This window comes from Falco naumanni, chromosome 6 (assembly GCF_017639655.2).
Source record: "Falco naumanni isolate bFalNau1 chromosome 6, bFalNau1.pat, whole genome shotgun sequence".
Taxonomy (NCBI): domain Eukaryota; kingdom Metazoa; phylum Chordata; class Aves; order Falconiformes; family Falconidae; genus Falco; species Falco naumanni.
This window is the reverse complement of record NC_054059.1, coordinates 9,097,679-9,121,857: the sequence shown is the minus strand read 5'-3', so window position 1 is coordinate 9,121,857 and position 24,179 is coordinate 9,097,679. Positions and strand designations below refer to the sequence as shown.

Below are 24,179 nucleotides of genomic sequence, written 5' to 3'. Positions count from 1 at the left end.
GTCCAGCAAATAACGATAAAACTCTGAAATGCTTATAATGATCATAAAAGCTTCTCAGGGCCACATGAAAGACCACTTAAGGAAGAGCTGATGTGGAAAGAACACCTGGAAAATAGAAAGTACAAAGTTGCTGAGAAGTTGAAACAATGTAATATTAAATGGCGGCAAACATACCTTAACGCCTGTCAGGGAGATCCAGGGTTCGTCTCAAACATCTACAGTGTTCTAAACTCTAACCAGTCGTTAGAGGTAGTCAAGAGCCGGTTGCAGTCGTTTGCAACAAATGTATTTAAAAGTGCTTGAGGGATACTGCCATCAAAGGATTTGTCAGACTGTACTAGGAACAGGAAGGCTCGTGCATGAAAAGCACTGAAAAGAATCCTGAAATGGGATTTGGGCATAAAGCTTCTTGCTATCTTGTTCTTACCTGGTGAAAATAGGGCTACTGGGAGGGGAGGGGGGATCACCCAGTTTTGAAAAAAAATAATATATAACTGAGCCCTTTATTCACGGTCCAATAACATAAAAGGTATCAATCTGCTAAACATGACAGATGCACCGTTGTAAAGAGATATGTGATACCAAACACATTGTCTAACTGCTTCCCAAAATAAAGGAGACAGTTGGTATCTTCCATGCTTGTTGATATAAAACGAGGCTATTTTTATTAGTGATAAACTGAATCAGTCATGGCATTTTGTAAGAATGCAACATTTGTGCTGCTGGCTGCTTTCTACATATTATTTCATGTGTTTCAAGATCTATAGACCTCAAGCACCAACCAATGCTAATACCGAAGCATTCATCAGATGAGTGTTACGGTTTTCACTTAAAAGACCCAGCATTTAAAAAATAAGTTGACACCCCTGTGATCATGCAAGTGTGAACGGGACAGCGCCTTGAGAGCCAGAGAAACCTAGTATCAGCTGCTTAAAACTTGTGCGGCAGCGATCCCCCTTGCAGTTTCATCACAGAGGGTAACATCTACTTGTAAATACAATTTCAGTTTTTGCTAGCCTTTGGGATACCTTTACAACTATATTCAACTGCTGCTGTAATTGGCACTTGCAACTCGACGATTAAAGTCAGCTTCATACACTTCCCATAGTCCTAACAGCATCTCTACTACCAGAGAGCCAACCGCCTCTTGTAATTAATCCCCATTAACATTATCCACATCCACTATCTTTGACTAATTATTGCCAGCTTTCTGACTCACTGTGGTCGTTGAACAGAACCAGCTGCCAGAAGTCACAACCAAATCTATCCTCTTGGAAGCACGCCCTTTCTCTGCTACTCGGCGTCGGAATAACCTGCAGCAGTCACATCGTTCCCTGCGATGAACTACCGCTAACGCACATGTTGTGAATTCATGGCCTACACCTCACCTCTGGCTGCGGAGGCCAAGCAACCCTCATCTGGTGCGTGGCCACTCTACAAAGAAGTCTCACAGTAGTAGCAGAGGTGCCGAGCTCATGAGGCCTTCTCCGGGCTCTCTACCTTGATGTGCAATCTTCCATCTCACCTCAGAGGTTGGTTCTGCTGTCACTGAGGTGGACACTAGACTTCTCAGCAGCATCTTGATGCCAGACTGCTTATCCCATCTGATCACCTCCATGGCAAAAAAAAAAAGGCATCAAAATTTTTATCTTCTACCCTCATTTTAAGATGAGCTGGAACGTTGATGTAGACTTTAATTCCCATCATGGAGGATGCTCTCTTGCTGGCTTTGGAAGGGAGTCTCAGCTCACTGAACCCTCTCACCATGAACGCCACACTTGGCTGGAGACTCACAAAAGTTATTTTTAAATTGGTTATAATACATTTATAAATCTGTGTAATATGCTGTGGTAAACTTTTAATAAAAAGGTTCTGGACTCTGTCTCCCAGAATTACCATAGTTTAAATTTTCATATACCTAGTTTCCTTGGGAGGTGAAGCAGGCAAAGCTTCCGCAAAAACTCCATAAACTCATCAACACAACTTGTAGTTATCCTACAGGTGGAAATTTGGCACCGATACATAAATGATACTTAAGGGCAAAAATGCCCTCAAGGAAGTAAACGAGAAATGTATCCCAGAGGGGAGGGGAAAAAAAAAAAAAAAAAAAAGTACCTTCAGTAACTCATACCAACTTTTGTTGATAAAAGACCTGGGGAGGCCCCGTGAAATACTCTAGTGACATTCAAGACTCGCTTACACATGCAAAGAATTTTACTATGTTTCTGTCTTGTACCTGTTCCCAGAAAAATGTTTCTCCCATGTTATGCAAGATCTCTTACTCCACACCACGCAGGTTACAGGGGCAGACTTCTTCCCCTCTTACCACTTCCCCCTCTCCCAGCTTGTCTTCAACAGAACATTGCTTTGAAATCACCGCAGAGCGCTCACACATCTCCTCTCCCACATCCAGCCACGAGGGACCCTTCTTCCAACCCCATCCTGGGACAAGCCACAGCTCCCACAGTAGAACCACTCCCCTGCTTTGGGGAATAATGTGCAGCCACCTTTAAAACCACTGTGAACAGAATCACAACAATTCTCCAGACCCACCACACCTTATTCTCAATTATTCTACGTTCCACTGACATACATACATCAGTTTCTTAGTCTACAATAGAAATTAATCCCTTAATGTTAAAGAGTTCACATCTTATTTTTTATTCACATCTTATTCACATCAACCTTCTTATAGAATATTCCTGATATCTGTAACATCAGAAATCAGGAGGGGGTCGGTTTGAAGAAATTGGCCCTTATATTTTATTCCGATTCTTCTATAGAAATCTTTCCTCCCGTACTGGGCACTGGTGAGGCCGCCCCTCGAATCCTGGGTTCAGGTTTGGGCCCCTCACTGCCAGACAGACACTGAGGTGCTGGAGCGTGTCCAGAGAAGGGCAACGGGGCTGGGGAAGGGTCTGGAGCACAAGTTCTATGGGGAGCAGCTGAGGGAACTGGGGGTGTTTAGCCTGGAGGAGACTCGGGGGGACCTTATCGCTCTCTCCAACAACCTGACAGGAGGCTGTAGGCAGGCGGGTGTCAGTCTTTTCTCCCCAGTAACAAGTGACAGGACAAAAGGAAACAGCCTCAAGTTACACCAGAGGAGGCTTAGATTGGGTATTAGGAAAAATTTCTTCTCAGAAAGGGTGGTCAAACGTTGGAACAGGCTGCCCAGGGAGGCGGTGGAATCACCATCCCTGGCAGTGTTTTAAGAACCCATAGATGCAGTGCCTAGGGACACAGTGTGACGATGGACTTGGCAGTCCTGGGTTTATGGTTTGGACCTGCTGATCTCAAAGGTCTTTTCCAACCTAAATAATTCCATTCTATTCTCTGTAAGGCATTCTAGACAAAAGTTCTTGTTCTACAACCTTTATTTTGTGAGGAACTAGTGACATTTTATATTCATTTTGGAAATAAGACTGAGGACTTTGACAAGATCACTACTTCCAGGTGCTGTATTGTCATCTTATATTGCTTTCCACAAAATTGTTCATTATTAGAAGATTCGTATCAGACAGCTCAGTACCTGAAATCCTCCAATACAAATTAAGTTTTTAGAGGCCCCAAGTCTGAAATTTGTTTCTAAATGAGAATCAAAACAGTGATAAAACAATTCCTACAAGTTATACTACTGTAACTTAAATGCAGTACTAAAATCAAGCACAATGGCCTCATGCACTCAAGTTTCTTTTTTAAGCATAAATTCTAATTATTAGCTTTGTCCTTATCTTAGCAGGCATGCAAATATGCTTTTCCACTCACATCTGGAAAAATTAAAAATTAGTATCAATAGACAAATTTAAAGTGCAATGTTAGTTAAGTCATTTTTCACCAGAAATCATTTATAGCAGCTTTGAAAGTGCTTACAGGAATTTTGCGGCACCAGTCAAAACACTTGTTAGTCTCTCCCTGTTACATACTAACTACTTTGTTGCTAATACCATGGCTCATCACAAAGGGAGCAATATATCAAAGTACTCTACTTTGATCTCCATTTTCTATAGGAAAGCTGTAATTATTTCATTCTGATTATAAATACAGAATTGGACCTTACAGAAGGCAACTGGCAATTTGGCAAGGCATTCTGGCTATACCTAGCCAACTAACAGCTTTACAGTAAGTTCAGAGTTTCTGAATAAAACAAAAAGTATGCTTATTACAGAGAACAGCATTAGAAAATCCTTACCTTTACAAAAAAATAATGGCACTGAACATTCTGGTACATCTCCTAATCATTATGTACGCAGCAATTTAACCAGCAGTGAAAGCATTCAAGTTTTCCTACAAACAGAATAATAATAAAACCTTAAGCTAGGAAGAAGAGAGAGCTCTTGCCACTGAACTTGCTCACAGACAAGTCTCCTGTATCTTTTCATGCTTTGATCCAAGTGTAAAAGTTTACTTATTAAATTTAAATTGACATAGTGGGCTAAAGTGTTGCTTTAAATCTGGTACCAGTCAGCTGCCCAACACTATTCCAGATACAATGGCAGAAGTGAAAATACTGGTCTAGCAAGGCAGCCAGGTCAAAAGCAATTTATTCAGAAGAGACAGACTCCTTCACATTTCATGTTATTTCGCCCTTTCTCATTTGATGACACCTAACCTTTACAGAATCCAGAGTGGCCACTCATTTCTCAGTTGTATAATCTCCTTAGGGTTATATAAATTTGGTATAATTTCAGTAGAAACTTCATCAACATTTTGGCTGTTGAGACTTGCTGTCATGATGTATACCTTAGGATTGCAGAACTGCTTTGATTTAAAACCACATTCTCCCTTGAACTTTTAAGTGATCGTATTTTCCCCTTCTAAAACTACATTAAAAAAAAATAATCACAAAACTGAACATACAAAAACCAAAAAAAAAAAATTCTCCTATTCCACTAGAAATTTAACTCTTACATGTTTGTTATTTATTCTAATAAGGGATCTTTATTTGCTTGATATTCCTTTCCCCTTTCCTCCCCCATTTATCAACAGACTGAATAACTCTCAGACTTTCAAGAGTTGAGCATAATGTAGCAAAACAACTTAATCTTCACTGCTGTTTAGCATTAAGGATTAATTTACCATTAGTATTCCCCTTAAATGCCTGCATCTCATCTGCATGGTTCTCCATTCAGAAAAAGCTGCCTTTGCCATCTGAAGAGACAAAATACCAAGTGTAACCTTGTGCTGGCGTATGCAATTAGCCCAAGGTCAGTCAAGGACAGGGAATCAGCAGGAAGTAACAACCCAGAGAAGTTACAGAAAGCTAAAGGAATGTGGACCTTTAACTACCCCAGTGACTTTTTTTGATGACTCATTGTCTTGTTTCTGAGGTACCTGCCTTATTTAAACTTACAAACAGTCCACCCTTCCCAATTGTTTGGTTTTTGGTTTGGTTGCGTTTGGTTTTTTTCAAATGTACCTTGAACTGCCCATCTGTTACATCCCATAAATGACAAATACCATTTTCGGGGATGTCTGCAAACCTCGTGTTCCAAGTGGGAAGCAGCCAGTCATTAAATACTGATGATGCAAGTTTCTTCATGGCTGAGATGCAGCACTGGCACTGTCAAGTGCCACTTCAATATGAAAATACTTACATACTTCCTGAAGGTGCTCTGCAGATCACCAGCTGTCCACCAAGACTAGCTACGTATGTCTGAATGCGCAACCATCTGAACTTTAAAAGGTGTTCTACAACTTGATACAGTGCTTTGAAAATTTCTCGGAAAACATGACACAGGAAAAACATTGGAAAGCATCACATGTACACAGCACTTTTGAAAAAACAGAAATGTTAAGCGAATCAGCAGGACGGTGTGTTTCACTAAGCTTCACCCAAGCAGATTTTACGTTGTTAAATGTTTCTAACAGAATTCTGGCACTGAGCTGAATCTCCTAATCTGGTCAAGCCAACAGAAGAGTTTTGTGCCAAAATTACTAGTTTGGGATACTGTGCGATTAGTTTAAGGACCGAACTTCTGGTCACCTTTTAGGAATTTAGTAAAAGGAGCTCTCTGAATATAAGCCTGTTCAGAGACATGTCAGTGTCTTGTGATGCTCATGCCCAAGTTAAATCTAAGTTAAAAGGGTCATCTCAAGAACTCCAACTGTCTATAAGGGATTAGGGAACTAATCTCTCAGTTATCCACACAAAATGATAAGAGTACTCAAAATCCCAACTTACAGGAACGATAAACCCGTAAATTGACAAACGCTTAAAAATAGAGACGATCCTGTGAAAAAGTTCAGACTGTTAAGTTCTGCAAGACCATAGTGTCTAAATTAAACTTCCAACAAGGCCCATCAGAAAGCAAATCAGAAGTACTGTGCAGGAGGACTACCAAGTACATATCACCGAGTAACAACAGATTACAAGTTTTACTGTTTAACAATAGCAACAAGTTTTGTTACATCCCTCTGCCTTCCATCACCAAAAGCAGAGAATGAGTTTAAATTTTCTTCCAAAACTCGGTTCATGATGCAGAGAGAGAGAACAGCCACCTCTTATTTGGCTGTAGCAAGCCTATCACGAGAGCACGAGTGGCATTTATGTCAATGCAGGTCTTAAATACTTTTCTAGTTAGCATATAGGGTTTTGGTAATCAATCTTCAATTTTTAAATATAGAGAGGCTTGGCTTCTTTTCTAATTTAAAAAGGCAACTAAGGATTTCTTCCCAAAGAATAAATAGAAGGCTAGGTCAGGCAATAGTAATTTTTTTATTGACTTAAACAAGCAAAAGATATCCTGAGACACGATGGCCGCCACTTGAGCAATACAAATCAATGGTACTGAAGAACAGGAAACATCTTTTCTCTCACCCCTCCCATCCCAGAAGTAACTACAGAAATACCAGGGCCCCTAGAGAAAAGAGGAGAAAAAATTATAAAAGGTGCTCAGAATGAGCTCCAGAGTTGAATCATGGACACTAAAAAAATCATTAGGTAATCTACCATATCACTACAATCACCTCAAAAATAACTTTTATCGTTCCATTTCTACTGGGTACCAAATATATAGCGCTGTTTAACAGCAATTTCAATGTATTAACAACTGTCCTCAGCTGAAGCAGAACAGCAATTACTATTTATATTAAATCTGAGGCTGCAGATAGAAAGAAAGGTTTCCACGGAGTACAACGCAAGTTAATGAAAAGGGAGTGTATCCTTGAGAAACAAGGCTACTTTTAAGTTACTGTACGTCTCTATCAATCAAGCAATTCATTCTTTATTGATAGCTCATTACAGATACCATATCCTCATATATTATGGCAACTCTACTCACCCTGTGACAGTCTATCTGAAGAATGTTATCTATGAAGAATGTATCTATAAGTTCCTCAAGTTGTGGGCCACTGAAAATCCCAGCCTGCTACTCCTGTGTGTGTATTTTTTGATCAGACATCAGCAAAAAAGCAAACAGACTCCATGCAAAATAACAGTTGTTAAATCATTTATATTTTCAACTATTACAGGGAAGAGTGAGTAAGGCATTCCTTGAGAGTCAGAGAAAACATTAGGAGGCTGTAGTTTTGCAGGCAAGGAGACCTTTTATTTTAATCCATTAAAAGAACCCAAAATAGTCAGCAGGTGGCCACATCTATCCATGTTTCATTAAAATCACATAAACCCTAAGTACAAAAGCACCACTGATTATTGCTCTAGAAAAACTGCATGGAAAATGCAAATACGCACAGTAAAAACATCACTATATGCACAAGACTTAATTTCTTAAAGCAAGTGTATGGAATGCTGATCCAATTTTACACATACCTTGCAATATTAACTTGATATTTATATTACTTGGCAACAATGGGAATTTCTAAAAGCACTGTTATGAGAAGGGAAATGTTCATATACAGTTTAATATGTCAACTATCATAGTCCTAAAAAAATTAGCATTTACAAAATACTTGATAAAAATATCTTTTAAAACTTGTCCAAGAGGTACATAAAATCAACCCAAAATTTTCATGATATTTCATTCATTCTTGTCACCTACAGATTCAGTTTTCTGAGCCTGTGGAGAAGAAAGAAATAAATTAATTACTATAGTAAATTGCCATTACATACCTAAATACCCATACTACCCCCTTAATCCTTTGATTTCTTATTTGCAACAGCTCAGTTCCAAACCTACATCCTTATTATATTTACGCAACCAAAACAGGTACATTCACACACTTTTCTTAAATTATTGGTCCCAGCTTTCCAAAAGCAATACAAGCCTTACCTGTCAGCTTCCATTGTTCATACTGAAAAGCACCACATTACTATCTGTTTCTATTCACTGCACACATGCTGAATGCTCTACCGTACCCTTAACTTTCACTGTTTCAATCTGCCCTTTTACTGACAGTGTGCTGGGTGGGGCACCTCTGGATGTTGAAACACTAACAGTTGAGCGAGAGATGCGAATCTGCAATAACATTATGGGCAATAAAAAGAAACATTATGAACATGCTATCAATGTCTGAAAGGCTGAATAATTAAACACTGATTTAATCAGCAGGAGGTATGTGTGGAAAGTACCTCTTCAGCTTTATTTTCACCATTTTCAGATGGTGTAGTACCTTCCTTTGCAGCTTCTTGCTTTTCATCCTTCTTCCCTTTAGCACCTTTGTTGGCCTTTGTTCCAGGTTCCTTCTGACAGAAGATTAAGAACACAGGCATAGACACTGTATGAGTAGCCAGCACCCTACATCTTTATCAAAAAACCTTCACGTGAACTAAAAAACACACCTTGTCATGTGCTGCACTGAACAGAAAACGAGCTAAAGGCTACCTGGAAAATGTATACCCACAAAAGTTATACAGGGAATCTCAATTTCTAGAAAATGCTGATGTCTGCTTCTTTATTGTTTCTGCTATTTTACAGGGATACAAAAACCTCAGACTATTCTGGTAGAGCTGAGCTGTATTATACAGAGGTACACACAAGATATCTGTATGAACAAATCCAATTACACTATATTGAAAGCTTATTCAGCCCAGCACAAACAACACACTGTTTGTGTAACAGCACTACACTTTCGATTAACATTAAATATTAAATTAGATTTAAAAAATTAAGCATTTTTGCTGGCTGTCCTTTTGTTAGTTTGATAACATCTGTGATGTTCATTCCATGTCAATGAAAGAATCAACCAACACACTAGGGAGGCAAACGCTGATAAAATTCCATCTGCAACAACACAAAGCAGCGAATTTATCAAAAGGAACTATTCTAACAGCTACAGTTTCATCTGGAGACTTGCTCTTAAACAATTCATGTGTTAAGTCTACCCTTTTTTTTTTTAATCCTTGCTCTACCTACATATTTCTATTTGTGATCTAAGGCTAGTAGAGACGTAGGTTAAGAATTTTAAGTGCAATAGGATAAAAAATGTAAATGGTATTTAATTGAATATTCTACATTCGTATTTAAAGTAGTTCTGATAAATATAGTCATCTTCCATGTGATCATTTGCTCCAAATTCTCCATACAAAATGGCAATAGTGGCTGTGAACAGGGACACGGCAGTCAGACCCCCTTCACTACCTTTGGGCAGCAATCCCCCTGCAGGCGCAGGGCAGCGAGGAGGGAGTGCCAGCAATCCTAGTTCCAGGGCAGCCTGAACTACTCCCTGCACCCTTCAGCTTCAGTGCTACACAGCAGCCGCAGTGCTTAACTGAGAAGCTTATTGGTGGTGCGAGTATAGTCCCAACTCCTCACCTCACAGGAAGCAGCTAAGGACTTAACTTACAAAACCACAATCTGCAAGCTTTTAGCACGAAAAATTATCTCAAATCTGTACCGACTTTGGTTGTTTACTAGCAGGTTCAGAGTACTTGCTTGCTGCTTGCTGTTTATAAGACCAAGATTAATATACTCCTTAAAATGTGATTCAGTTAGTTTGGAAAAAAGCAGACTCCTGTATCACAAAGTTACTTAGAATAATGTTGTAAAGCCTTCTAGGTTGCTGGAAATAAGCTTCAAACACCTCTCATGCAGCTTAGACTGACTCCATAACAATGAGCTCATTTCACATGTACGTGAAGCTACAGAAGCTACCATATTCCCTTCTTTATTAATACTCTTTTTAGGAGGGGAGCAAGATGGACTCAGCAAGACCTCATTGGTAATTTCATTCAATAAATCATAAAGTGTTCAAAGTCATAGATTTTTACTTTCACACACGCAGACCTTGTGTCCTGATACTTGCCCAACTGAGGTATCAATAAAAGGACTTGAAAAATGTAAGCACGAGGAGTGCTAGATTCAGTTTCCAGCATGAGTTTTTTTTCCGATAAAGCAAATGGTCTTATTTAACATTGCCCTTGGGCACAAATACATCTACAGTTTCTGAAGTACATTATTTATATGCAGAAATCCTGAAAAGGTATTTCAGACACTAATAAGATTTTAATTTGACTGTAACTGGCCTAGAAAACCCAAACCATTCAATTTAAATATATTTAATTTCACCTTTAATTATAATTGTGCATTGTCAGCAACAGCCAGTATTCAAGAACAGATAAGAGTTTCTCACTATGAAATGAAGACACGGAAACAGGATGGCACAGAGTAATCTCAAATCCTACTGTAGAAACTGCTAGGTCTCAGGTAGAGCTTACTCAACCAAACCTGTACATTTCAGGAAAGGTGCAGGAAAGGTAAAGGTTCTTCTTAAACTAGGAATCTACTACAAACTTAACATGGTCTGCATATCAAACAGGCAAGACATTTTGTTTGGGCCAGTAATGAGGCCAAGACAGGGTGGAACAGAGAGAAAAGAATGATCTAATTTGTTTTTTTTCCAGGGGGGTGGGGTGGCATGGAGCTGCAGGGAGGACAGGGGAGCCAACGCGCTGTGAACTGAACTGTTTGCAAGGCAAAGGAGGAGTATACTTGCTTACTATTGGCTACAATGATGGCAGCTAAAAAGAAGAGTATTTACCTTCGTGGTTTTCCTTGGTTTGGGTTCAGGTTTTGGTGGAGCAGGTTTCTATAAAACATTTTTAGTTGCATAATGTGTTAGACATAATACCAGCAGCCAGGCAGCCACCTCCACACCCCAGCTTTCCCAGACCCCACACTTTCCCTTACTTCCAGCTTGTAAGCATGCACCTAGAAAAAGACTGAAAAACCTTAATGCACAAATGCACCCCACCGTTGTACACACCCATTTTCATTAGCTCAATCATCTAGCAGTCAAAGCAATTTGGGGGTCATTCTAAGAGTTAAGCACAGAGATCAGCAGTAACTTAAAAAAAAAAAAAAAGTCAGACTTTCTAACAGAGAAAAGGAACTAAAAACCAAATACTAGTAGTGGCATCAAATGAAGTCCTTGAAGGACAGCTCGTTCTCCTTCCCAGAGTACTTGCATTTCCACAACTAACATCAGCCTGCAAAATGATACAAAGTCAATACTACACAAAACAGCTTTGAACTGAGGCGGGGAAATACATCTTTTACCAGAACAACCTGAAACCCGAAAACCTGAAACCAAGAAAACATAGATAACTTTAGCTCTAGAGTTCTTAAATATCCCTCAGCAAGAATAAAAATTGAATCAAGTGAAATATAACAAAACTGTTTGGTGTGAGAAACTGTATGTGTCTAGAAAAGTATATACCAGGAGGTGTTACACATACTTACAGCTGACAATCTTGCTGATCGTCTTGTGGGCTACAGAAGAAGAAAAAAAAAAGGAGAAAAAATTTTATAGGCTTACAGCAAACAGTATCCAAAGCAACATAACATCAGTCATTTCATGGCAACAGCATAAAATATGCCCCTACCAAAATACATCTCTACTGCCAAATACAATGCACATCTTCCTCACCTTGGACAATCAAACTTTTAAAGGGACAAAGTGATGTGAAAATTAGTAATACAAACTCTTCAGGAATTGTAACATCTAAATCTTCATATGGTTAAATGTTTTGTTGGGGTTTTTTCCCCCCACTATTTTACAAGTACTTCTGAGTCCCTTGCTGCTGTATGAAATGTTCACAAATACAACAAGCTTGACTACCTGTGTATAGGACACTGAACCTTTCTCATAAATACTTAGAAAGATGTTTCTATAATCTAGCAGATGCTATAGCAGGTAAAACACCATCTGTTTAACAGCAGAATAAAGCTAACATCCTTCCCTAGAGAATATCAGTGCTAAAATTCCAAAACATGAAACTAAGTCCTTCTACTTCCTCAGTTCCCCACACGCTCAATCCAGGAGTCACAGGTGCACAAAGACTGCTGCAGGATGAGAGGGAAAAATTATTTCTTCTATTTAAACACAATTGTCAAAAAGGAAAGAAGAAAGTCTGATATTCTGCTTTCCTCCACCTTTACTGCTTCAGCACACCTTCCTTATTAAATTTCATTTCACTCTGATTTTTGTCATGAATTTATTACTGAAGATAAGTCTTAGAAATAGTTATAAGCTCATTAGTATGTTCGGAATATTTTTGTATTCATCAAAACAGATGAACCCATGACTCAGTAACACAGCATGGTTATCAAACAGAGTTAAAGTTTGGTCTAGGTCTTAAAACTGGAATCACACTTGTAGCCAAAATAAAGGAACAACTCAACTGCAACAAATATCTAATGCAACACAGCTTAAAAAGCGAATCAAAAATACCTTCTTAATGAGATAGTAAGCATTTAACTTGAGCTGAAAAAAACATGGCTCCACACATCTTGCAACAGGAAAAAGCTGTTGATAGTATCTGAAGAATGCAGCAATTTGTATTCATTGGAGCAATTTAAGTATTCTTAGTGGAAAGCAGCAGTGTTCAGAGCTGCATCCAGCAAAATAGAAGTCTTGTCAAAAATCACCCAAAGACATTTTCAGCTGTCAAATATTTATGCATCATAAAAAAAAAAAAGTAAACCTCTTTTCCTGGCAATTTAGAATATCAACTGCTTGTTAAGCAGCCTCGCACTATTCTGCAACAGGTTAAATAAAGCATTTCACTTGGTCAAAGAACTCCTACCTCAAGATACCTTCTTTTACAAATCTATTTCCTTAACTGATTCTTTCTATCCCTCAGCATTTGGGAATGGGAATGTTTTGTTAGCATCTACTTTTTGAAGGATAGTATGTTGGTTTAAATAAATTATAATTCTCTCCCACATACCCCAACTGTTCCTGTTACATGACTGGTTTCATAGAAGGCTTATATTCCCATAAGAAAGTCAGCATAAACCCTCAGCTCTTTAAAATGCCTGATGCTTAAGTCATTTCAATTCTCATTCAGAGTTTGTATGTATTTTGTGTTATCTGATTATTAGGAGGCAACTGCAGTCAAGTCAATAAAGGCCACATTTTAATGTGCTTTTGGAACCTCTGTCCCTCTCCAAACAGCTGTACGAACCCAAAAGCTAGCAGCTCACCACCAGCCTGTTTGACACTGGCCCACTAGCAAACATACATGGAAAGAGTCTACGAAACAGAGCAGACACAGAACAACACTGCACTTTTCTACCATGCCAGCTTCTGGCAATTTGAAGTTACAAACTTTCCAACCTGGATATTATATCCATATCATGTGTTTAATAGTCCCCAAGGGTCATTTTCTCCATAAATTTGTCCAATAGCCTAGTGAACCCATTTACACTTTCAGTTTCTGTAACATCCTGTGGCAATGAGTTCCATAATGTAGTGTGGAAAAGAAAAAGCAAACCCTTTCCCCCGCTGTCTTTCCTTTAAACTTCTTGCCTCTTACAAGATCCCTCATTTTCAGGTTTCACAAGTAATAATTATCTAACAGCCTTTCACTGTGTTATGAATGTTTTTATCACACTTGTTATATTAAAAGTCAAGAATCCTAGAAAATCTGGGTGGTTTGGGGCTTTTTTGGTGGGTTTTTTTTTGGTTTTGTTTTGTTGGTTTTTTTTTTTAAGCTGCTTTGCATCCTCTGTTTGTCCCACTGTACTTGGTATCCTTTTAATTCTGTCGTGGCCACTTTGAGGAAGAGCCAGGAAAACTTCCTTTAGTAGTCCCACATCTGGGAGAACTAAAAATTAATCTTGTGATACACTGATGTTTCACACAGCCCTCTAGTATTTCTTCCTATATATATTCTAGTTACCTTTTGGTTAGAGCTGACATATTCTAGTAACTAATCACTGTGATTTCACAATCTCTCCCCTGATTAACAGTTTGGTGACCATCACTGCGTCTTCCCCTCCAACATGTGTATTAATTTGCATTTCTCCATACTGAATTTCTATTGATATTGTATCACCTAGTTATCAGTTACTTAACAGCTTTCTCAGTCTCTCTCACTTCTGACTATCCTGACATTTTTTTGTAAACTTCAGCAAACTGTCATTTCTCTAGTACCAAATCATTAATGAACACATTCAGCAACACAAGCCCAAACACAAATCCTTCCAATACTCCGCTGTTAAATCTCCTCCACTGAGATTTAATAAGAAAATTAACTACTTTCTTCCCCTTCTTCGATGTTTATCTGTTACGAAATCTTAGGAAGATCTCCCATTTGATCTATGGTAGCTTAGTTTCTTTACAAACCCGCTTGGGGAGCCTTACAAAAAATGTGTTCTTTACATGCAAGTACACCTGTTGTCTTGTACAAATTGCTGGAAGTATGGCTTCTCTCTGCAAAATCCATGTTGACTCTCCCATTAGACATTTATCCATATATACTTAAAAAAAAAAAAATAAAAAAACCAACCCTACTTTTGCAAGTTAGACTCACAGGCTTTATTTTCCAGAATCTTTTATCTAAAGTCCTGGGAGCATTTCATCACCTTCAGTTACTCTGGCACTGAGGCCAATGCAGTAAATTACAGTTTGGCAACTGCTGGTGAATACTGTCTTCTAGTTCTCGCTCACAGTCAATTAAAGAATGTCCTCCAGACTCTACACCCCATGAGAAAAGGCTACACTCTGAGAACCTTCCTCAGAATTCTCTGTAGCAGGAGTTTCATTACTGGTTTTCAGCCTTACATTTGCCATGCTGAAGGTTTGTTCCTTTCCTCATTATTCTCCACCAATATAAAAAACACCTTTCAAAAATAAAACATTTACCTTATTTTGCTGTTATGCCATTCCATTTTGGTGTTACGGCGGGTTTTATTTGGTTTTTTTTTTGTTTCATTTTGGGGTGTTGTTTGGTGTTTTGGTGGGGTTTTCTGGGGGGTGAGGGCTTGCAGGGAAGTGGGAGCTTTTGAAAAATAATATGCATTTCTGCTAGCCTCTAGCATGGTGTACCACAAAGCCCCTCTGCCACCTGAAACCTTTAAAATTTTTAGATGCTGCCTTTAATAGGCTCATTTTTTAAAATAAAATCCCTTTCTTGGTATCAGATCTTACCATAGCAGAGTTTATTTGGACTTGCACTCCTGCAAGGATGATGAACCTGAATATATTATAGCCACAATTACAGACCAGTTCTCTGACAACTGTCTTTTTAACTAGCTCCTACATACTACTGAGCACCAAATAAAGAGCTGATTATCCTTTTACTGGTCCTTTGATTTACTCCTCCAGGAAGCAAGCATTTATAGTTTTAACTTTTTTGTCTTTGTAATGCTGTCCTGTGCCTTTTACCAAATCTCTGAAGGGTAACTGAAATCTCCGTTAACACCATTTCTATCCTCAGATCCTCTCTGATCTCCCTTAACATCCATTGCCACTTTTATTATTGTGGTCAGATGATACCTGGCACAATTTCTACACTATGTATTTCCCATCTACACATGGCTTGGCAATCCATAAAGGATTCTGCTGTACTTATTGATACAATTAATCTAGAGAAATATTAAAAGATACGTAACAGAAAGCCATTCAACCACTAATGCAACTTAGCTGTCAATGCTGTAAAATTTGTGCCTCAGTGCCACAGTGTCCCAAAAAGTTTCCGAGTTACCCATTATAAAAATGTCCTCATTTATAGCCAGATAGTCTAAGTTGCCCAAATTTAGATTTGCAGCTTTGGTATTTTGGCTTGACCGCCTGTTTTCATAGGCATGAATTTAACAGGGCTTTATTTCTGAAGACCGCTCTTTTTACCTGCTCAGATGCAAATTTTTACGGCTTCTGTGCTAGCTCCCACCCTCCACCCCAATAGGGAGCTCTGACTTCACCCTGTGTACTCTCAAGAAGTACTTGCCGGTCTCCCCTCTGATCCTCTGATGATGTCGTGGTTTAACCCCAGCCAGCTTGTACCACACGCTTGCTCACTTCTCCCTGCCTTCAAAACTCCCAGCCAAACCCGGGACAGGTGTTTAGTTTAGAATAATTCAGAAGATTTCTGGAATGCCATTCACATAAGCCTGTTTCAGTTCAGACTGAAGCTACGCTTCTTATGTAAATTCTACTTATTCCAAGAGTTCCCACAGTTTCTAATCTAATCCTACAACTATTTTCTTCATTCACACACTAAGAGCTACAGGTGTATCCAATTAGACAATTTTAATTTGCTGTTTCGGTTGGTGTTTTTTTTCCCTGTACCATCAACAGCCACTATTATCTCACCTTTACTGAAGCCTACTCTAAGAGCTCTCATATTTGAGTCAGGGGGCTCGCTCCTGAGAGCCTATGTATTTCTGTAAGCTTCTTGGTCTTTCTTCTTTATTCAAGGAATCAGGTCTCAAAATTTTTAGGGAAAGGAACTTTTACTTTTCTGGCTCTTGAAGAAATAATATTTGAGATAAAAACATTCACTCAGAGCAAAGGAGATTACATTTTTACTATGATTTAGTCAGCCTTTTCATACGTCATGAAAAAAACTAATATGTCTTCTAGGAAATTCCATAGGAAGATAGTGAGGTACCAAAATCTATTCCTCTCAGACCCCCTTTTTACTCTACCAGTTTTTTTCAAGAGCTTATTGTAAACTTTACCAGTTTGAAATATTTTGACATTTCCAGTGTACCATCTTTTTCTCAAACACTGAGCAACCAGCTTCTCAATTCAGAAAGCATAAAAATTCATTAGACTATTTTTCCTGTTCAAATATGCTCAAAGATTTACAAGAGCAGCAAATAATTGTTAATTCATTTGAATATTCACCCATTCTTTTCAAGGTCCTGATTTAACTCTGTCTGCCACAAAAGATAACAATCTAAAAAAAATGAATCCTCATAATTCGCTACCTGTTTTTAAAATTCACATTAAGGGCTGTGACAAACAAACTAGCACACTTTACTGCTGAGGTCAAGGTATCACCAGCTGTCTCTTTTTGCCTTCTCTGACAGAAGTTACTGTGCCCTTAAAACAAATTCAGACAATGGAAACACACGAATGTGTCAGCTGCTCCATTTTAGAGCCTGGTATCTTAATTCAAGACACCCTTCCACCAGTCACTTAAGCTAAGAATAGTTTTGAAGTAGACTGGCTGAGGTGTGCACATTAACCCTCTTCTGCCAACCTGCTAGAGACAGAGCAACAGTTTTAGGCAGTAACAACCTACACTGTTGCTACAAGACCCAGCAGAGCTTGTCTATCAAAGCTCTAAGTTTTTCTGAAATTTATTTTGCATACTAGTAAGTTGTATGAATCCTTAGTACACCAAAAACAAATTATGCCCGATAAGCTACAGATGTGGTTTACTGTCATTACTCCCACTGAAAACACCTCGCTAGAGGTGCCAGAACAATGCATAGTCTTTTGATATGCAGGACTGCAGATTGCCAGTAATTATTTATAATTACATCCCAAAATAAATTTTAAAATAAAATAAAATACTTGCCTCTTGTTTAGTTACTTTTGCTGCATCCTTGCCTTCAGCACCCTCTGGAGACTGAAAGAAAATATCAAGTCAGTGTTTTTATTACAGACTTAAAAGCATCCAGGCAACAGCTAAGCAAGGATTATGGTGAAGATTCTTCTTTCCATACATTGCTGCAATTTAAAGAAGCCTGGCAAATTTACGTTAATATTTACAAGCAGCATTATACCAAAGCCATTCTAGATTTTCTAAGGAAGAACACAAGGACTGATCATCACCAGGTACATACATATCGCAGCATCCCTCCCGTGGTCCCTCTAGCCAATTAAGTAAAGCATCCGCAGACACCGGTGGGAGCTCCATCTAATCAGCAGCTGGTAGCACAACAGTATGAACTGGAAATCTGAGGTTTGTTCTACCAGGGCTTTTGAAATCCCTGAGAAATTTAACACGTTTCTTCCCAAACGTGAACTTAACAAGTAATGAGATGTGATGAGGATGAACCAAAAAGCATGCCATTACTGAAATGAGTGATTTCTTTACCTCATTTACTCCATTTGTGCCTAAGGCTCACTCAGCTGGAAGCTTTAATGGTATCTTTCCCTCACCTCATCTCCTCCATCAAAACAGCAAAAGTCAGTAAAACACCAAGACATTGACAAGGAAGCTAGGGACAAACAAGTTTCTTCACAACAACTAAGTATCAACCTGATTACTCTAACACTGGTCTTCCAGAGGTACTAGAGAAAGGTTAGTTAAACCAGCGGGAGGGGGGAGTGGAACGTGGGCAGGTGAGTAAAATAAAAAAGTCAAGCTTCTGTCTTTTGTTTACAACTCAGGATGTATTACTTCAAATTTTGAAAATTCTTGGGTTTTCACCTAGGAGCAAGGGATTCATGGAAAAACAGTGAGCAGCAGCAGTTAGAGGAGAACTACAAGAACAACATGTGTTTCAAAAAGGCATTGAAACAGGCAGCAGAGAAGGCAAATCACTAAAGAGGCAGACTAGTTATCGTTTCCCTTTCTATTTCAGTCCTAACACAAACCTCCCCCCAGATTTTGACACTGAATATCTCCAAGTTATACAGTTATGGACTGGAGCAGAGAGAAAGACCACCTAGTTAGCAGCAGTTGACCACTACTGGCATGGGGCTCTAACGTACTTACAGAAAGACACCTCCCAGCAGAGAATAAAACGTGGCTTGTTACTGTGCAATCTTCCGACAGAAAGGAAGCATGCCACAGAAGCAGGTGGTTTAAAAAGCAGGTGAGGACTGATCATCTAGGTAGCTAGAAAACAGCAGGAAGTTAAGCAGCACCGCACAGCACAGATAGAGCAACTCGGAATGCCAAGTCAGGCATCCAAAATGGAGTCTGACTACTCCCTATGTCACCGCAGCCCCACCAGCTGCCTGCAGGATTGATTCAGGTTTGCACTCCTAAAAGCCTTTCAGTTTGGTTACTGAAGAGTTGCTACAGCACCATGGTGTGACGCTGGGAGCATCACAAAAACAAGTAGTTCCATCGTCACTGTCAGTAATGAAGTCTTGTTTCCTACAGCTTCCCTCTTCAGCTCACAGCACAGTATATGCTCTGGGTATAGCTCTTCTGTAGTCCATGAATTCATAACATCTGTTTCTCATATATGAATTTTCTCAAGTGTAACAAACTTGCACTGCACCCTTTCCCGGGGAGGCAACTCAAAATAGCATCCTTCTTGTCCTGGGCAACTATTTATACAGAAGTTCTCTCAGATTTTATAATCTTTTCCTCACAGTGGCCACGAGGCTCAAGATTTACAGGGCAAGGTCAGAAAGTTGGCATGTTTCATTGCTTTCAGAAGCCAGGCTAAAAATCTCACGATAAACTAAATGAAGTTGACTGACTGACACTCCACAATCGGGCTGTTTTACCCTGCTTCACTTTCAGGAACCACAAAGCTTTGAGAAAGGACTAAATCATATCATAAGATGGCACTGCCACATGCCAACAGCCTCACAGTAACTGCCCAGGAGCAAACTCTCACCCTGCAATACCGCACAATTAACGCACAGTAGTTTACCCCACTCTCTTTAGCGCTAGTGAAACACAAGTCACCTGCATTTCTGATAGACAGGGCAGCCTGATTTTACATGCCAACGTTATTGCTTGACAGCAGATTTTAAAAACTGCTCACAAGGCTAACCGCAGGGGGGGGGAAAATTACATTATAGTACTCTTAATGCAACCACAACTACTATATACTACTATATTACACAACATACTTCAATCAAGTTAGCTAATTAGGCCAGCATTCCCTCTCAAGTTAGAAAATCCAACAGCAATTCTGAAGGCCACAGAACTTTCTCCATGGAGGGACACGCATGGTAATAATCTCAGAGGTGTGAAGAAGCAGCAAAGGGTTCTGACATGCTCTCATTTCCATTTCAGACCCGCTCCCTCCTCTGCAATCACTGCAAGTCCAGGCGTTTGGAGTCTGCCCGCAGCAGCCTCCCAGGGCCTTGGCTCCCCGGTACGCTGGCAGAGCTGCGTGGGAGGCCACGTCATGAATAAGGTAATTGATCCAGCTGAAAAATAGCCTGCTGCTTAAACAAATTTATAATTATAAATATAAATACAAATTATATAGTCTTCCCTGCTCCAGCAGAATCACTTCACCGCACAGCTGCACAAACAATTCAGCCAGTACAACAGACAATACTGAAGTGGCATGGGCCAGTTGCAAGCAGCCTGGGACTCTAAGCTGACAGACACACCAGAAAAATGTGTATGTCAGATATGGCCACAGTTAAAAGAGGAACAGAAACTTATTTCCCCCTCTGCGAGTCCTGCTCAGGCATTCCACTGAGTCCAGGCTGATGTGAGTCTTCGTGCATCAAGTTTTTGCAGCACTTTTTTTCCTAGGGACCAGAGAGATGCGTACATGAATGGATCTGAGCCAAGCACAGTTCCCAAGAACTCGGCATGCCACAACCAGTGACTGTCTGTACTAGTATCTGGAAGTTACAGGACTTCTATGTAGATACCACCAAAACCTTAAAGTCCTTGTCCCTAACTCTTCCACAGGAACCCTTCCCCCATCTTTTGTTCTGGTGACAAACTACTGAAGGACCTCTGGTTTCAGAGCAACCAGACGTACTAAGTAACCCATCCCCTTGGCACATTCTTCCACATGATGTAATGCTATGGCTCCCCACATTTCACATGACACCCCAGCCACATTAAAATGCACCCTGGATACTGTGCCTTGTATCGTAAACTAGCCAGGAGCAGGACTGTCCATACTGCAAGTTTTGTGCAGCAAAATCAAAGATCACTGCAAGGACTGAATCACTTGATAAGGGCAGTACTCCAATTTCAGTAATTCTTCAACAGTACTCCATCATATGCCTATATTATACTCATAAAGTAGTCCCTATAGGCCTGCTGTGCCTGATTCTGTATGGATGCCTACAAGTGACAAGACAGATAAAATAAAAAAACAAAGAAGGAAACGGATAATAGTGGTTGTGGGTTTTTTCCCCGATCACACCGAGGTACACAGAAGGAAAGAAGCTGACTAGCTAACTCTGAGTATGCTTTTGACATTTAAACTAGTAACAAGTTTTAGGTTCAGATGACCCCACGCTGCATCTCATCGCAAGTAGCCCTACATACTGGCAGTAAGATTAAGCTGTAAATTAAGCTGTAGCTAGGCTTTGTAAGATCCATCAGAGCTGCATAACTTTCATACTACAAGATTAACCTGAAAAGTTCCATGCAAGGTTCCCTGTGTCTACTGGCAATCAGCTATTTTAAAATTTGCATTTTCCCCACCCCTTTTTAATGACAACCTAGAAAATTATTTTGAGAGGACTGGAAAAGACAAAGTAATATTAACAGATAATAGAAAACATTAAAAAAATAATCAAAGTAATATTAAAATTGTATACACAGTTCTTGCATTGCACCAGTTGTGAAGTATATGTAAGAACTGGTGTTCCCACACACCAGGACAGTATTGCAGTTACTATTAAGTTGGAAACAGAAAACTAGGTAACTAATGTTTTAAGGAAACATTTAATAGAACATACAGGCAAATTTCCTCTTTTTATTGTTCTTAAAGCTGAGTTACCTGGTAGAGATGTACCACAAAAGAAAATTAAAAGCTTCAATTTTTCTAAGCAAAACCCTGCAACATAAGCAGGATGTAATGAATGCAGTAACACAAAGTAGTGAAGTTATTGATATCAATTTGAAACATCCAGAGGCACATGTTAACCAGAAGCAGCAGTGACCAGCTTCTGCATAAGTATTTTATTTGTACTTAAATGAATGGATTGGAATATTACACAGGAGTACATTAAAAAGCATGAAGAATGAGAAAACACGTATGTGAGAAATAGCAGTCAGTACAGAAGGTTGCTTATAAAATCAAATGGATTGTTCATGCTCTGAAGGATCTTATTACCAGCTGAAACTCAACACCTTGGCTCTGATGCGACAGAAGTTAATCCTTTCATACCCACGTGAAAAAAAAAAAAACAAAAACACAAAACAAAAACAAACCAACCAACAACCAACCAAAAAAGCAGATGCCAAATTCATTTTAACCACCACGTTAAGAAAGGCAGGAAGCCTTAACTGCCCCAGCACTTGCGCATTCTCTATAGCATTTCCTCCCTTCTTTGCAAGCTGTTTTGTTCAGCCACATCTTGATACGCTGCCTGCAATGGGATTTGCCTGTAGATACTTTCCTGGCTCACTGTTCTAGCTGCAGTTTCCCTGATGTAATGCTTTGGTCATTCCTCCAACAACTTTCTTTTTTCATCAACCAAAATATGATAAAAACTTGCAATAAAACCAGAGCGCAAGAAAAGATGTATCACGTCCTAAGCCTTTTTCAGGGTTTACTGCACTATTCCTAAAATTTTTCCTCTCCTCATTTCCCTTTGAGTAGGACTCTGCATTAGACTAAATTTAATTCAATGAATTGTTTCCCCACACATGCTAGATCTTCTAATTATTTGTCTTCAGAGCAGCTCTGAATTTTGTGACAGTTCATAAATGTAATTAGAATACTGTTTATTTCTTGTTTTACATTAATGAAGACTATGTGTTGAGTAATTTAACACCAACCAACTCCTGCAACAACCTTCTAACCATTGTTTCCTCATTTAGCTCCTCCAGCATCTTTTGTTAATCTTTGTTTATAGCTGCTACTTTGATCTGTTTTCAGCAGATAGAACAGTGCTCAGTGCCAAGCCAATGTGAATGAACTTTACAAGTAAAATTAATTCTCCCTAATAAATACTTTAAGAAATCATGTATTCCTACTACTACGCTCCATTTCTTTTTTTCTACCAAAAGCCTGATCCTGGATGCGGGAAAAAAATATACATGCCACTAATTTAAAAAACAAGTGATTCTGCCAGGACCATCAATGAAGTGCAGAATAAATCTGGAGAGTGGCTGTATTTTTTTAATACTTATCCAAAATTATATCTGTCTTGCTCTCTTCCAAAAAATCCAAGGGTGTGGGGTGGGGTTTTTTGTATATACTCTGTGTGTGTGTATATATATATATACACACACGTACATATATTTTTCACAAAAAAACACCAAAACAAAATACCCAACCAAAAAACCCACACCTGCTTAAATATTTTAATCTTTTCTGTTAAGAATTACTACAATGAAATATTATACAATCTCATTTTTAGAACTTCAATCCCTTCATCTTACATCTATTAAGAGCAGAATATTTAATGTTCTAATTCTTTGGGGGAGAATGTCAAGATCATAAAGTTCTGAAAAGACAAATAGTACTGAAAAGTTTATATCTAAAGACAAGCGTTACAATCCCCTGGTATTAATATGCAATTGGGTGGGTGGGGGAATAATCAGGGAAAACACTTCCTAATCAAAGTCTCCATTTCTGCTTAGAGATTCAAGCCAAACAGAGCAATTGGTTAACATCCACTGCATTCTCAAGGAATATATAAGAAAAGAATGCAAACACCCTGGTTATAAAAAACCCAAACAAACACAGAAGGTTCAGAAAATGCATTTTATTAAATTCCTTAACAGGTAACTTCTGTGAGCTTTATGCTCTTCCAGACAAGACAGAAGAGACAGAAACCAAGTTAGGCCTGGGGTATTTCTAGATAACCAAAACCAGACAGAATAAATGCTTTTCCAAAAGAGGAAATTCCTTCATTGTAGATCGAGGTTTTGCTATTCCCACTGAAAAGAGGTCAAAGATTGACCAATATAATTTAAAACACATTTATATTTGATGGAACTTGTTGAAAGTCTCACAACTGGTTTGGCTTTTGTTTTTCCTTTCAAGTTTGTCTTCCCTGTAGTCAGTTTTTTTAACATGACATCCTCTACCTATACCAGAGTGAAGAAGGAAGAACAGTTTCTAGCGGCTCTGATTTAAAAAAAACAGCATTGTAATTTAAAATTAGGCAGACAGTTCCTTTTTCAGACAGTGAAGTAATCAGCT

The 24,179-nt window shown here is 39.0% G+C and overlaps 1 protein-coding gene across 1 annotated transcript in view; it reads right to left on the bottom strand.

Annotated features, from left to right (window-relative positions):
• Positions 1-7,525: 7,525 nt before the first annotated feature.
• The window catches only part of HMGN3 (high mobility group nucleosomal binding domain 3), a 37,146-nt gene continuing 20,492 nt past the window's right edge, over positions 7,526-24,179 (bottom strand). The window contains exons 3-9 of the mRNA XM_040598064.1: positions 17,711-17,761; positions 11,637-11,666; positions 11,454-11,477; positions 10,936-10,983; positions 8,528-8,641; positions 8,315-8,414; positions 7,526-8,015 (exon numbers count right to left, since the gene is read on the bottom strand). Coding sequence (XP_040453998.1) covers positions 8,002-8,015; positions 8,315-8,414; positions 8,528-8,641; positions 10,936-10,983; positions 11,454-11,477; positions 11,637-11,666; positions 17,711-17,761 — 381 coding nt within the window. The 3' untranslated portion in view covers positions 7,526-8,001. The remainder of the gene's footprint in view (positions 8,016-8,314; positions 8,415-8,527; positions 8,642-10,935; positions 10,984-11,453; positions 11,478-11,636; positions 11,667-17,710; positions 17,762-24,179) is intronic.